The 16,059-nt window shown below is 45.5% G+C and overlaps 1 protein-coding gene and 1 pseudogene across 1 annotated transcript; both read right to left on the bottom strand.

The window, feature by feature from the left end:
- Positions 1–288: 288 nt before the first annotated feature.
- LOC117861888 (uncharacterized) lies at positions 289–6,884 on the bottom strand. The gene is given in 7 exon segments (XM_034745409.2): positions 289–508; positions 510–1,112; positions 5,154–5,306; positions 5,308–5,432; positions 5,536–5,602; positions 5,757–6,677; positions 6,859–6,884. Coding segments are annotated over 7 exon segments (2,115 nt in total).
- A 2,738-nt stretch (positions 6,885–9,622) lies between these two features.
- LOC140223245 (uncharacterized) lies at positions 9,623–15,590 on the bottom strand (annotated as a pseudogene).
- Between the last annotated feature and the right edge of the window lie 469 nt (positions 15,591–16,059).

Below are 16,059 nucleotides of genomic sequence, written 5' to 3'. Positions count from 1 at the left end.
CACCGATGAGCAGAGGAGACAGAGAACGGGAAAGACTAGGTAACCGAGATAGTCAGGTTTGCTGTACCAAGAAATAGTGACACAGTCGATAAACTTTCTTCATTGTACACTTCATATATGAAGAGAAGACCAACTACAAATTTAAATGCTGGACTCAAAAGAATGTCCTTAAAAAGAGATTCAAAAGAATGAGCGGGCTTGCCAATTTATGCTACCATGCGTATCCTAAGATGCAAAACCTAGTTCTGTTACATAAAAACAGACTAGTTACAGCTAATCGTAAGATGCCTACTGCAAATTAGGAACCACCCACACGCAGTTCAATGGTTCTTTAACCCCGTAGAATGTTGGGTGATACACCTTGTTCTCCATGTCATAGAAAGCAGCGTGTTTTCCATCCTCAGAATACCTTGGGAAATAGATCCTGTTGCCATTCCCATCTCCCGGCGACACCAGACCAAACGACGCCCTGTAATCCACAAACAGAGCTGCGCCACCGATGTCCTCCATCAGTCCACGCCATGTTCGTTTCGTCGAGCTTGAACACCCGTGGGGGCTCATCCGCGTCGCGCATGAACACTGATACCAGGTCCTCTCCCAGCTCAACCAAGTAGCAAAACTTCGCTCCCTCATGGTCGTCGTCGAAAACTTGCAGCTCGGCGTAGATCGGCTCCGGCTTGTCAAGCACTCTCCAGGTGTTGTCACTAGCGTTGAAGATGGCGAGGTTGCCCTTCCTCCCAAGGCAATAGAACTCACCGTGGAAATAGATGGGATTATTGTGTGCCACAGGGAATGGCAGCGCCTCCTCACGGTCGAAGAGAAACTCGCTCCATGAGTCCTCTCCAGGCCGCCACGTTTCCATTCTAAAATACTTGCCACTGGTAGAGCTGCAGGCTCCGAAGACGACGCTGTCCGGAGATGCCGGAGCCGACGAGAAAGTGACGCCCTGGAAGCGGCAGTAGGTCTCAAACATGGGCGGCTCCACGATGTCCTCCGTGAACGGGTTTATGACGAAGATGTCATCGTTGTCTAGTCCAGCCAATGCGACGACCCAACCGTCCTTGGAGGAGCGGAAAACGTGGGTCCGTGCGTGTCGGTCTTGAATGCCTCGACTTGCAGGGTGTACTTGTGGCGGAACCAGCCAACTTAAGCTGGTTTAAGTGCGCCTAATCGTTGTCCGAACAGTGATTATTCGAAACGCACCTAAAACAGCATAAGTCTGGTAGTCCGTCGAGTGTCCCTAGGATTCCTTGAAAGATCCACGACGTGTCTCATAGCCATACACCAGGATCACTTCCACGATGGGAAAACATCAACAAATATTACATTTTTACGTACATACAAGGGGTACGAATTATTACAGACCATAGTTTGAAACAAACTTAACAGTGCGGGTTAGAGTGGTTCTAGGAGTTTAAAATATAAACTGGTCCAGGTGAAAGAAAAACATCTGAGTTTTATTTCTAGGGTATTATGAGACTCGTAAAAATACCCTAGTTCTTCGGGGCTTCTTCCTCGGCGGACTTTTGTTGTGGCTCTGAAATGGCAACGAGGGACAACCCTGAGTACGGGGTACTCAGCAAGACTTACCCGACTAACCAATATAATAGCTTTTCTGGAACTACATGATAGCTGTTTAGTGTACTGGCTGACTCACCTTTTGCCAAAAAGAGCTTACTAAAAGTGAAACCTTAACTTTGTCTTTTAATTTAATTGAGTTATTACCTAACCAGTCTAGATGATGAAAAAGAGATACTTTTGCAAACAGTAGGAAATTAAGTCATACAACAAATTAATATCGGAAAGATATTGCATTCATGAGATTACACTACAATGCTCCACAGTGATCAAGTGCATTCATAACCGACAATTGCGGTGATGCGGACCGATTTACATCTTGCAGGAGAGCACCCTGATCACCAGCTATGTACAACTATACAACTGTCCGGGTCGTACATAACGACCTTTCGATTAGCATACCCAAAGATTGGGAAATAAGACTACCCGAACCCAGGGACGCACCCCCACATGGGACCCCACGTCTGGCCCGATCTCCATGTGAGTTTCAGGCTACGCCCCTGTCAATCTCCAACACGTCAAGCACGAGTACGAAATATTCCCGATCAGAGAGTCTACTAACCTACCGGGCTTTACTGATCCCATACCCATTAAGCAACCAGGTGACATTCACTTGATCAAAAGTTAAGACAACGATCGGGCCTTAACCAAATTAATCTAGCAGACAGAATTAACATCTCTAGCTTCTGTCGGCTTTCCAAAATTCCAAGCTAACTTTTCATATTTAGCATGTATGACCCAACAATTTACCTTAAGGTTCGGTAACTAAGTTACTTAAAGTATCTAAGCATTGCTAAGCTTGGGTTAATTACTAATTATTGAACAAGTGGCAAAGATGTCCTTAAAACAAGGTAGGATCATGCACAAGAATAGGTTTCAAACAACTCCTAGACTTAATGCATTCATATAGAAATTAACCAATAATTGGACACATGAAATAATAACTCCAAAGTAGATAGATATAAATGCACCGGGGCTTGCCTTGATCTATAAAAATGTTAGTGTTGTCCGACGGACTGGCTTCACAGGGGATCAATTCAACGATCTCCTCAAATTCCGAAGGTCCTACTAATAATTCCAAGAATTCCCCTTCAGGTGCTTCGGTGTCTACGATATAGCATATGCATGGGTTAGTGATGCATCTTTTGGAAAACAAGACTATACAACTTTCCTTCATGATAAAGTTGCAAGCCAACAAGTGACTACACAATTTATCATGATAAAGTTGCAAGTCAACACACAAAAACCCAAAAAGATTAACCCGCTATTTTTATTTTCTTTACTAATCCTACCTTAGGCTTTTTCTTTTATTATTAGAAAATATTATAAATATTTTCTATTCTCAAAACCTAACTCCTATGGGTTAATAATAATTTTGTGAATATGAAAACATTATCCAATATTTTATGCATTTAATAAAGGTTAAGTATTTATTTAAATACCTTAATGAAAAGGCATTAAACAAATACCTAAATTTTATTATTTTTCCTAAGGTATAAGAATTTTAATACCTAAAGGAAAATAAAATAATCCTAATAAAATTGGTTTCACTAATTTTGGACACTCCTAGAAATTTCTGTGATTTAAATGGTGAAAAATGAATTTAATCTATTAATCTAATAAAGAAAAACCTAAATTTTATCCCAAAACCCCCGGCCCAACTTTTCTCACTCTCTACCTCTCTACCCTCTCTCACTCGCTCTGGGCCCACGGCTCGGGTCCACCTTTTCCTCCTCTACACCTTACCCGCCGGCCCACTCTCACACTGCTAGCCTGCTGGGCCGACTTCACTTCCTCCTCTCTCCTTCCTACTCTTCTGGCGGCCCACCGGCCCACCCTTCTTTTTCTTTTCTTCCCCCGGCACCCGGCCTGCTGAACCAGCCCACGGCCTTACTCCTTCACCCGGCCGGCCCTCTCCCATTCCCTCCTTCCCTACTGACGCGTGGGCCCCCGGCGCTAGGACCTTCTTCTTCCCCGCGCCAAAACAGAGCGCAGCAAGGGGGCGGCGCGGCTCGACGGCCGGCGCCTCACCGGTGACGGGGCCGGGCTGGGGAGGCATCCCCAAGCCACAACGCACCCGTGGGCGGCGGCGACTCCCTGGGAGACGGCCGGAGTTAGCCGCTCCACGGCGGCGGGCGGCTTGACCGACGGCCGGCCGTGGCCAAGCACGGCAACGGCACAACTCGGCCCTTTAACTACCTCTACAGCTTCCTGGTGACCTAGGAACTTACCCAAAGCTTACCACAAGGAGGAAGAGTGGCGGCAAGGAGGAGCTCACCGTGAGCAGAGAAGTTGGCGGCGGCGGACGGAAACCGCGACAGCTAGGAGATTGCCGGCGAGGAAGATGGAAAATAAGTAGGCTCGGCTGTTGGCAAGGTATTGGTGGAGGTGTGGACGAAAGGAATCGAGGTGGGAGGCGATGTAGTGGTGGAAATTTTTTTTGCCCGGCGGCAGGAGCGTGCTTGCGGTGGTAAAAATGGTGGCGCAGTGAAACAGATGAGCGCGGCGACGGGAGGAGTAATTATACGAAGTTTTCACCGTGCGCATGAACGACACCGTGGCCTAGCTGTAGACTTGCGTGGTGAGGAGGTGGCCCTAGGCGCCGAGCTGGAAGACTGGCGAGGACGCCGGCGGTGACACGTCTCGGCCTCTCTGTTTTCTTTCCCCCCTTTCTTTCTTTCACCCGAAAGTTCAGACCTTAACCACGGTCAATTTTGAATCCGACGGTCCAAGAGCCCCTTAAGCAAAGTTGGAGATAAACTTGAGCTCTTTAATTCATATATAAACTTTCACCCGAGATAAACATCCCAAAGTCGACATTTTTGAGTTTTTCTCTCGGGTGACATGGAATTGTTCTGAATCCCTGATTCAGTTCCACAGTCAAAACTCATGGTCATTTACCCTTCTTTTGATTCAATTTCAGTGGCTCAAACTTATTCCATCTAGTCCAACCACTAACCATTCATTCTCTACAACTAACAAGGATTCCATTTTGCACATGAACACCTATACCTTTTGCATTACAGTTCTCTGAATTTTGCTCCAAACATAGCCAATTGCTGCTGTTTCAGACTTAAAGAAAAAATGCAGTTTCAGTAGTTAGGCCGATATTGCCAGAGTGCTGACTTTGAGCCTCCATTTAAATTTGATTCCTTCACTATTCCTGATCAACAACACCCTACGAAACATGTCCAACGATCATAATTCACTACTGTTCAGTTGTCTTTGCCCACTTACTTGGAAAATTGGGCAAAATTCAATTTCCAAGTTGGATACTTGTATTGTTTTCTGAAATTCCTGTTTTCAGACAGTGAACGGTACTTACTTGATTTTTGTTTTTCAATTGCATTTCTTGAGGAGTTTAGGACTTGATTTAATGTCCAATTTCATTCCCTTGAGTTCTAAACTTCCTCAAGCCTCAGCTTTATATTTTTGCTAAATTTTTCCAAATTTAAATCTCCAAATTGCAATTTTGGCTAAATTCGGCTCAAATTTGACTTTGAGTCAAATTTCTTTCTTTTTGCTCCAAACATCATTACCACTTCTCATTGGTATCTTTAAGGTGTCATTAACACGAGGTGTTACAGTATTGCTCGCAGTGTAGAGGGTTGAACATCTTGCACGTCCCGTCTTGCTTGGAGATGTGCATGAGCCAGGGCCAAACCTTAGCTTGCTCAATTGGGTTGGAAACTATGCTCCATGACTTGCAAACGGCTGGGAATCTTATGGTCCACTAAAGACAGGTTGGAAACAATCAGCTCTAGCAATTCTAACTGAAGATCTTGCCATGGCGGTAAAGGGATTCCTTGCTGCTCCTCCTCCGGGTGGTTGTTAAGATCATTTGGTAAAGTGACCTGTGCAAATAAAGATGTTGAAGCAAGAAAAAATCAACTATTTTCACTGCCGAAAGAACACAGGAATACTAGTTGGCAAGAGAATTTGCAGGAATTCACAAACCTCATTGGAGGTAGGGGGCCTAGGGGCACTCTGCAAAGCCTGTCCTTTAAACCCTGAAGTTTGGATGCTGCAATGACACATAACACATGAAAAATTAGCACCAGTTTCAACTTTGACGTGTAACTATTTACTTCTAGAAGTTTCTCGTACTGTTCTAAATACATGAGAAGTTCTATAAGAGATAAAAAAAAGGTCACAAAAGCTAAGGTGAATAAACTCACTCGTCAGGAATACAGCAAGGAGACGTAGGATTAGGGAGAATCTGATGGAAGCTTTTCGTCATGTCATCCAAGCAAAATTTGTAGAGCCTTTCGCAGTCGCAGCTCGACCATACAAGGTAAATGCAGTTACCCTGCATTCCGGCCGCCGCCGCCGAGCATGAGAGGCCATAGTCACCAGAGAGAAGAAAGTCACAATCGCTGCCGATGCTCTCTACCCTCGTCCACACCAAATCGGAGAGATCCCGGCGACGCACGACGATCTTGATCAACGAGCAGTCGTAAGGTCTCCCTAGGTATTTAATCCACACAGAGAAGATATCTCCGGATGACACGACGAGATAGGACGCGGTCGACCCGTGCATTGCCTCCACCTTGCCCTCGGTGTCAAGAAACCGGCTCCGGACAGCGCCGTCGATCACGTCCGTCACGACGAGATTGCCTGCGTAAAGCTTCCCCGCGTGGCTAACAATGGTGCCGGAGAACCTGAGGTTGTCATCAGCGGCCGTCAGATCGGTCCAATCTTGGTCGCCAGGGCAGCAGCAGAGCATGAACTTCTGTTCGGATTCGACCTCGACTTCGCTCACGATGACTACGGTGAAGTTCGCCGGCGAGCCGAGCACCCCGCACGTTGCACCCTTGTACTCCGTCGTCGGGCGCAGCGGTGGCAGCGAAATCTTGGACGTCCGGCTGGTGACGCTCAGGAGGAAGCAGTCGTGGGTGGCCTCGTCTATCATCAGCAGCCAGCTGCCGTCGTAAACGCAGCCCAGGCAGATCTTGCCTTGCATCTCGGGGATGATCACCTCGTGCAAGCTCCGGTCGGGCATGTCCACGAGAGTCTGCGTGTCCTTGCAGCTTCCGTGCGCTTGGATTAGCCATGGCCTCGTGCCGAAGCCGGAGGGCAACCGGCGAGCTGTCGCCGCTCTCCATGAGAGAATAATGTTAATTGGTGATCAGTTTTGATCTAACCTTTTGCATGCCATGGCAAATATTGAAGTATGCACTATGCAGGCACGAGGTGTGAACAGTATGGAGTTTGTGTTGCCTCCGACAACAGACGTCGATTAAAAAAATCGACTTTTATATCGCGCCTTACACGGTTGACCTGGCAGCCAGGACGCCGGTGGACATACGCCTCGTCGTTGGAGTCCCCGACTCACCAACAAGGCAACAAGCACGTCGTCCCGTTCGTTCAAAAAACCTCCCAATGGCCGCCTCCAGCGGTTCTGGGTGCGGTTGTACACGTGTACCTAGCGCCCGTGCCCAAATATACGGCGCACTCCACTTCGATTCGACAAGTACCTCCTTTCCTTAGTGGCGGCGGACTACGCTTCGAAACTGGGGCTAATTTAGCGGCACTCGATTTTTTAGCCACACAAATAACTTGAATGCTCGTGAGGTTGATAATAGCTATTTTTTAATACGAGGAGAGTCATACATAGTACTTACTCCATTCAAAATTGTAGGTCGTTTTAATTTTTTTAGATTCATAAATATTATTATGCATATAGACATACACTATATCTAGATGCATAATAATATCTATGCACCTGGAAAACCAAAATGACCTACAACTTAAAACGGAAGGAGTAGAAATTATATTACAATTTTTTGTAACATTACTTTGTACAAAAGTTACTGCACCAAAACGTTTCACCTACCCATCGTGTGGGTTGCTACCCTATAGCTAACAAAAGGCACATATCACACTAATCAACCAGATCAAACTACAGAGAGGAGATGAGCAAGCTCCTCATCACTACCGAGCAGGGAGAGGGTAGGAAGAGCTCCGGGCTGAGCAGCAGTGCACCTCGCCTCCCCCTTGATCCCCAAAGGCAGTGCTCATCTCGTCTCGCCGTGGAGCAAGGTGCAAAGAGTCGGGAGAGGGAGGGAGGTAGGACGGTAGCATGGAGAGCATGAGAGAGGGAGGGCGGGCGAGGGCTCACGGAGCAGGAGAGATAGAGGAAGAGTGGCGTCTTGTAGAGCAGGAGATGGAGGAAGGGTAGGCAGCAGTGCGGAGGGGTGGGAGGGATGCAATGCGTAGAGTAGGAGAGGGAGGGTGGCCGGGCAGCGACACGCACGGAGAGAGAGGAAGGAAGGGTGGTGAGTGAGAGGGAGGGAGGTGGCACAAAAGGGCCGGTGGTATTGCAGCAGCATGGAGAGCAGGAGAGGGATGGAGAGAGAGGTAGGGATAACATTGGAGAGAGAGGTAGGGAGGGGGCGGGTGAGATGGAGAGAGCCGCTGGAGGCAAGAGAGAGGAAGGGAGGGTGGCTGCGAACGGGCACCGGGGAAGAAGGGTACAGGGGAAAGAAGCTCTACTTAATATATAAGCAGGGATCCAGCCGCGTACAAGAAAATCCCCGTGCATGTTCTATCCAGGCTGCTAGGCTAAGCAGCTTATCTGCTAAGTGAAAAATAAGCGAAGCATTTGTGTGGGATTATCGTTTATTTTTTCTTGAAATTTTAGAGTGCTTGAAAAAATTACTAGCATCTCTATTAAACTTTTTTTCCATTCCTCTTTCATGATATTAAATTTATAAATTTGTTTCAAGTGCACATCCATAAGTTGTCTCTTCCATAACATTAAAATTATAAAGATACATGATAGAGCAAGATTGACTTTGATCATGAGGAGGAGTCATTCTTCCCTGTAGCAAACAATAATCCCATCTATTTCCGTGGGGAATTCTATTTCTTGGGGAGAAAGGGCAACTTCGTTGTCTTCAACCCAATTGAAGACACCTGGATCGTGCTTGATAAGCCAGAGCCAATCTATGCCGAGCTAAATGTTTTCTACGGTGATCACAAGGGAGTCAAGTTCTGCTACTTGGTTGAGTTGGAGGGGGAGCTGATATCCGTGTTCATCCGCAACGGGTGAACATGCAGATGAGCCCCCACGGGTGTTCAAGCTTGACCAGACGAAGATGGCCTGGACTGTGAGATAGAGGACATCGGCGGTGCAGCTTTGTTTCTAGATTATAGGGCGTCGTTCGGCATGGTGTCGTCAGGAGCTGGGAATGGAAACAAGATCTTTTTTCCCAGGTACTCCGAGGACGGAAAACATGCAGCATTCTATGATCTGGAGACAAATATGTATTATCCAACATTCTACGGGGTTAAAGAGCCGTTGAACTGTGCATGTCTGGGTCGTGCCTAATTTGAAGCCTGGTGAATATGACGAATATTCATTGTAAGATTAGCATAAACTAGTCTAGTATGTAATGTAACGGAAGTATTCCCTTTTGTCAAAGATCCTCTGTTATATGAAATAAGGAAGAAAAAAGATATTGATATGTGTGATGCATATGTTGTCATTCATGAATAGGTTGATTTGATAAACCAATTTCGGTGCTGGGTGAAATTAGTTGCTTCCACTATAATTACTAACCTACTGTCTTAGTGTGGTTATCCCAACAAACCCCTCACGTGATCTCATTTTGATCCCACAAAATAAAACTGTAGCATTTCTTCGATAAAATTAAACTCTAACCTTGTTTTTAGGGCAACTAAACTCTAGCCTTTCTCATCATGGAAACCATCTCGCCCACACAAACTAGCAGCACCATCCAGCCGACATTGGTAAACAGTAGTCCCTTCAGATACCGATTACGTTACCATTAAATTTCCACAACCAAACAGTACCTATATTGCTCAACGCACTGCCAGTGCCAGCTGAGAACTTGAACCATACTTAACATACAGCAGTTTAGAGAGCATGAAAATTCTAAAACAAGGCTGTTACGACCAAATTCCCCTGCAATTTCTTATTTCTGAACAAGTGTAGTAAAATAATAAAGTACGGTTTGAAGAAAAAACACAAGTTCAAAGCTAAGTTCACCCACGCTCTGTTACATGTGCTACCCGTATCCTAAAGTACCGGTTTGTCTACGTGAAGATTAGGCACAACCCACACGCAATTCAGTGGTTGTTTGTGGCCGTAGAACAACGACGGGTAGTACATCCTGGTCTCCATATCATAGAACACCGCCTGCTTTCCATCGTCCTCAGAATACCTAGGGAAGAAAATCTTGTTGCCATGCCCACCTTCCGGAGATGCCACGGCACAAGATGCCTTGATGTCCACAAACAGAGCTGCACCATTTATTCCCTCCACCTCGATCCATGCCATCTTTGTCTCATCGAGCTTGAACACCTGTGGTGGTTCTGCGGCATTGCGCATGAACACAGAGACCAGCTCCCCTTTTAGCTCAACCAAGTAACATAATTCTCTGCCATCATGGTCAAGGTCGAAGAAATCCATGTCGGCATGGATTTGGTTCCGGCTTGTCAAGAATTATCCACGTGCTTCTAGGATCTTCGCTTCCAGGGTCAAAGATGCCGAGGTTGCCTTTCCTCCCGAGGCAGTACAACTTCCCACGGAGCAAGACTGGATTGTTGCGTGCTACCGGGAACGGCGATACTTGGTAGTTGGTACTCAAAATGATGCTCGCTCCATCGGTCCTCTCCATGCTTCCATGTATAAACGGTAACGAACACTCCACTGTGACTACTAGTGATTCCAAAGTATAAACAATCTGGAGACACTGGTGTCGACGAGAATGAGATGCCATAGTAGCTATAATGTTCATCAAACACTGGTGGATCATATCTACTAAGTCCCCGGTGAATGGATTGATGATGAAGATCTCATTATCTTCAAAGCCACCTGCTACGACCACCCAGCCATCTTTGGTGGAGCGAACGATGTGATGATCTATATCTGGTTCAAATGTTTCTACTCGCAAGGTGTACTCCTAGCCTCTTAGAGGGTCAAACATCTTGCAAGTCCCATCTTGCTTCGAGCAGTGCATGAGCCATGGTCAAACCTTTGCTTGCGCAACCGGATTGGAAACCTTGCTCCATGACTTGCAAACGGCTGGAAACCATAGACGGTCGACCAAGGACAGGTTTGAGACAACCAGATCTAGCTATTCTAGTGGGAGATCACGCAATGGTGGCGAAGAGGTTGCTGGTTGCACGTCCTCAACTTGGTTCTCCGGATCATTTGATTGACTAACCTGTGAATGTGTGTAAACAATAGGTAATGACTTTACTCCGGCCGGCTGTAATTTTGTCCTCTCGTACGCCCACCTCCGTCGACCATCGGAGCATCCTACTGCTGATACCCACGTGGTGGGACCCACACATTGATGTGCACACCGTCACACAAATGCAATTCATGCAATTCCTCTTCCTCTCCCCGTTCCCTCAAGCACTCGCCTTCCTCTTGCTCTCTTCCCCTCGGATCAGCAAACAGCGGGGCACAGCATCTCCAGCGCCCACGGTGACCTGTGATGCGGCGGACGTCGGCCGCACGGTGCGGACGGGCTTCGGATCCTCGGCATGAAGGGGAGGAAGATCCGCGGGCGGCGTCACCTCCTCCCATGGAGTTAACGGCGAGCCGTCGTTGCCCTCCTAACTCTACCTCTTCTTCCCGCCAGATCTGGCCAGAGCAAGCCACCATGTGGAATCGTGCAGGGATAGGCACTTGAGTCTGCTTGGGGAGAGGATGGTGGAAATTCATTGGTGGATTTGGGCGTGGGGATAGCGTATTACTTTTGGCACGTTCTAGCTTATCTAATCATTTGTATGTGTACATCGGCCGAGTTAATTTAGATTAGCACTTTTCGGATGAATTCGCACAAGCTGAAATGAATCAATGATATGTAGCCAATACAGTCAAAGCTGCAAAATTGTATAATAGTCATCTCTGAGGATTTGGGAATGGGCTGTGGCTCCTAACGGATTGAGAAGGTCCCCGGTTGAGTAAAGTTTTTTCTATGTCATGTGAAGAATTGGGAGTATCAGATTCTGAACATGTAGACTTGTATGTGGCTATGTAGACGACATTTTTGTGAGGTTATCATACTGAAAGTGTTCATTTCGAAATGAATGCGTGTTTTTCAAGAATAGTAGTATGTATATGTACGGACACGTTTCATGCAGCAGATACACTTCCTGTGTGCTCTTACATGTCCATAGTTTTAAATGTAACTGACTTAAATTTAGTAAAATGTAGCATGTGCTGATGCGCTTAATGTCCAGCAACACAAGTCCAGGATTTATTTGGTAGTGCTTGTGGTGGCAAGCATGGATGTTTCTGTTCACGACAAGTTATTCTAAACTTATGATTGCGAATTAAAAAAAATAAATGAAATGATTGGGTTACCGTAAAATTCTCTCCCATTGGCAACGAGTGATGCAACTTATTTAGCAAGTCAGAATAGGAAGAAAAGAGAAAAAGATCGCCTAGAAGTTCTGTGATGGCTCATGATTAGAGAAATTGAGAAGTTTAAATTGATCATATAAAGAAATCAGAGTGAGTACAATTTATATGACTTATGACCAACTTCTCCATCTTTACGGGAACACACTATTATTGAATCATAGAGTTACACTTTCCTGAGCTTAACTTAAAACTTCTAGAATAAATAGCTGCTGAACACATATTACTTTCTTCTTACAGAAATCTGAAGAATATTGAGCTTAAATTTCTGATTTATCTTCCGATTAGTTTAGTTGTGCAAATAATCGGGTCGTTTTGGGGCAATTTAGTTATTTATTCTTGCACTATATGCTCGATTGGGATTGCCTACATTTGCCATAATTTCTCCTCTGTGTCGTATGCCAACAGGGATAACATGAGCTCATCACCTCATCTTTGATTGGGTCGGCACAACAGCAGTAGCGCCGCTACAACAACAACAACGCCTGTCATTTGCTCGGGCCGGTAAGCAGCTCAGTAATCTAGCAAGGCTTCAGATGTAAGGTACAAGGACGATCATTTTCATGCTATAGTGATGCAACTGCTGGTTCCATTGTTAATAATAGCACTAAGCATTATGCAATGCCATACTTCTGAAATAGGCAAGAATATGATTATGAATTAGGCAAAACAATGTACTTCATTAGGCAATAATATGATTATGAATTAGGCAAAACAATGTACTTCATTAGGCAAAAATATCATTATGAATTATGATTCTGAAGTAGCAAAAATTAGGAAGGCAAAAAATATGGTTCCCAAGTAGGCAATAATATGAGCAGGAATTAGGCAAAACTGTGTTGCTAAATTGGAAGTAATGTGGCCAGAAACTAGGAAATAATATGGTCTTCGATTATCCAAAATAATAGACTTCATTAGGCAATAATACGGTTCTGATTAGGCAATAGTATGTTTATGTAACGGGCAAAATTGTGTACTGCATTTGGCAATGCTTCGTTGGGAATTTCATAATTCATTTTGATTAGCCACCTTCAATGTTAGGTCGCATACAACTACCAGCACTGCTATTTAGACAGAGTTGTTGCTGGATTAAATACACATCCCATCCTCTTTGTCACTTTGAGCCCACATATTTCATCTTGTAAGCAACATATGCTAAATAAACTACCAAATTATTCATTTTAGTCTAGCATTTTTGTGTTCCGATTTAAGCATTTTTCAGTGCTCTGACAATTTGCCATCTATTTTATTTTTCTATTGATCAACTTCATGCTTGTAGCTATCCTGTTGAGAAGCATGAACCAAAAACAGTGATATTGTAGGCAATACCGTTACCATTTCTTTTCCATATTTCCCCTTGTTCGATTTGTAATGCTTTGCTTTCAATAGTAGGGGGTCACAAACAAACAATTAGCATTGACCAATTGTACTAACTATAGAAGCTAGCACTACTTTGATGGTCTTGCATGTGTCTTTTTCAGTTGTCCTCTATTACCGCTAGTTTTTTATCAGTTCATCTTTTTTTTTTCTGGTCAGCCCTATATTTGTGTCTTTATAGGGGCAGTCTAATGTTTGAAGTAGGTGAAATATTGCAAAATCTTCAACCTCAAGTGATTTTCTTTAATTATGCATTGCATTCTATCTTAAACGCACTGCAGGTCATGAAGTGGTCAGGAAGGGAAGCAAATGTGTAGTCATCATCTGTTTGCAGTCATTGTTAAGGAAGATTATTTTTGCTTGTGAAGTAAGGCAAACACACATCATACCATTGTGTGCAGATTAGAATTAATTGTTTGCAAAGACCCAACTTAGTTGTGATCATTGCATTGGCAGGTCATATGGTTGTGCACAGAGAAAGCAAATACTTGAAATTGTAATGGGTATTATTTGAGAAAACCATATCAGGTTGCTTTTGTACATAAAACTGAAAGCAAAATAGTTTGAAGTATAGATAAGGCTGCCAAAGAATTTGCTGAGATGTTGCATGATCAGAATGACGTGCAGTTTATGCGCAGATTTGCATGCGTGCAGTTTCAGAATTTTTCTGGGCAAATTATGGGCACCTCTGTGGAATAGTTGTTTTTTTCTGGATTGCATTGGGATAGGCAGTGGGCAGGTAGAAAGTTGAAGACATGCTGCCTGCAGCGACAGCCACAGCTACGTGCGTGAGGTTTATTACTAAAAACGGGAAGCTAATCTATTTGCTTATCCAAATCGGTGAGGCTGTACGGCCGGCTAATTTACAGCCGGCTGTAAATTAGCTGCATCCTAAACAGTAAGTTTTATTTAGTTCTAGTTACTACTACTACTACAATAATAATAATAATAATAATAATAATAATAATAATAATAATAATAATAATAATAATAATAATAATGTCAATAATTTCTGAATTGCAATTGCAATAGACGAACCTCTTTTAGTAGAAGCTGACTCGACAAGGCTGATTCTTGTACCTGCATGGCTTGGATGCTGCAACTAATGATTGACAAGTTATTTGTTTATTCACTGTACATGATCGATAGAATTTTTTATCATAAGGTAAAAGAAGTAACAGTATAACAATACATTAGCAGTATCAACTTACTTTGCTGGAGCGACCCAGAATGCTCTGCTCCATGGATGCGTAGGCTGAGGAAGAATTTGGCGAAAGCTGCTGGTCATGTCGTCCAGACAGAACTTGTAGAGCCTCTCGCAGTCACAGCATGACCATACAAGAAAGACACAATTGCCTTCCATCTGACCTTCCCTCACGGCGCACGAGAAGCCATAGCCCCCTGAAAGGAGGAAGGCGCGGTCGTCGCCGATGCTCTCCACCGTCCTCCACACCATTGACTCGGGGTCGGAGAGATCCAAGCGATGAACGATAATGTCAGTAAGCACGCCATCATGGCCGTAAAACCCGAGCTCTTGTATCCAGACAGCGAAGAGATCCCCATGTGACTCGACGAGGTGGGCCGTGGGCGGCGCAATACCCCGTTCCGGTGATTTCTTTCTCGCACTCGATAGTCCCCATCTGCTGCACTCGGACCACGCCATCAACCAGGTCTATCATGATGAGAGTGCTGGGGGCAAACAGGTTATAATCCTTTCCTTTGTAGTTGATCATCTCGCTAGAAAATGTAACGCCGTCGTCGAACGGCGGTGAGCTCAGCTTAATTGGTCCACTCTGGGTCGCCGGGTCGGCTGTGGAGAAGGAAGGGTTCCCCAGCCTCGGCTGTGCTGGGACGAACACGGTGCAGTCCGGGTGCCCCGTTGACCCGAGCACCACGCACATCGCGACGAACTCCAAGGGCTCGCGCAGCGGTGGCAGCGGTACCTTGCGGCGCCGTGGGCAGCCTCCGGCGAGGGAGAGTAGGAAGCACTCGCACGTGGACTCGTCCAGCATCACCAGCCAGTCGCCGTCGTGTACGCAGCCTAGGCTTACGCAGCCTAGGCACGTCTTCCCTTCGATCTCCGGGATAACGCTCTCGTGCAAGCTTTGGTCGAACGGGTCGACGAGGGTCAATGTCTTGCCGCGTGTTGCTTGGACGAGCCATGGCCTCGTGCCGAAGCCCGTCGGCAGCGTGTTCTCTTCTTGTGCAGCCATCCCTGTCGTCTTTGCGCGCGGTGAACCTGGAGGTATACCCCCTTCTTCAACTTCGCAGTCTATCAGCTAGGGGCTTTGGGTTAGTCCTCGATTGATTGTTCGCCATATGCCCAAATATATGAAAGCACATCGTCTGAGAAGGCGAGAATAATAGAGAATTCATGTTCAATTCGTAACCAGCTTCAACTTGGCCAAGGAAATCGGCTTCGTTGCCGGGCGAGAGTTCGGATCGTTCATATGCAACTGCCGTTGATGCAGCTTCCGCGAGCTGGGATCCGACCGGAAACAAAGATGAACTACAGTCTACATACCCATTGTTTAACTGTATCAAACAAAAGTGCTGAGGGCTCCTTGGATGGCTTGTGATGTGACTTCTCAGCTGCCAACGCTTTGCGCTCAGTTCTAAACTCCCCAATTATTACGCTACCCAAACATGACCTAAACTCCCCAATCCTAAGGAGTAATATTCATAGAATTAATTACGCAGCC

The sequence above is a fragment of the Setaria viridis genome, chromosome 6, assembly GCF_005286985.2.
Source record: "Setaria viridis chromosome 6, Setaria_viridis_v4.0, whole genome shotgun sequence".
Taxonomy (NCBI): domain Eukaryota; kingdom Viridiplantae; phylum Streptophyta; class Magnoliopsida; order Poales; family Poaceae; genus Setaria; species Setaria viridis.
The sequence above is the reverse complement of the archived record's forward strand: the minus strand, read 5'-3'. Positions and strand labels throughout refer to the sequence as shown.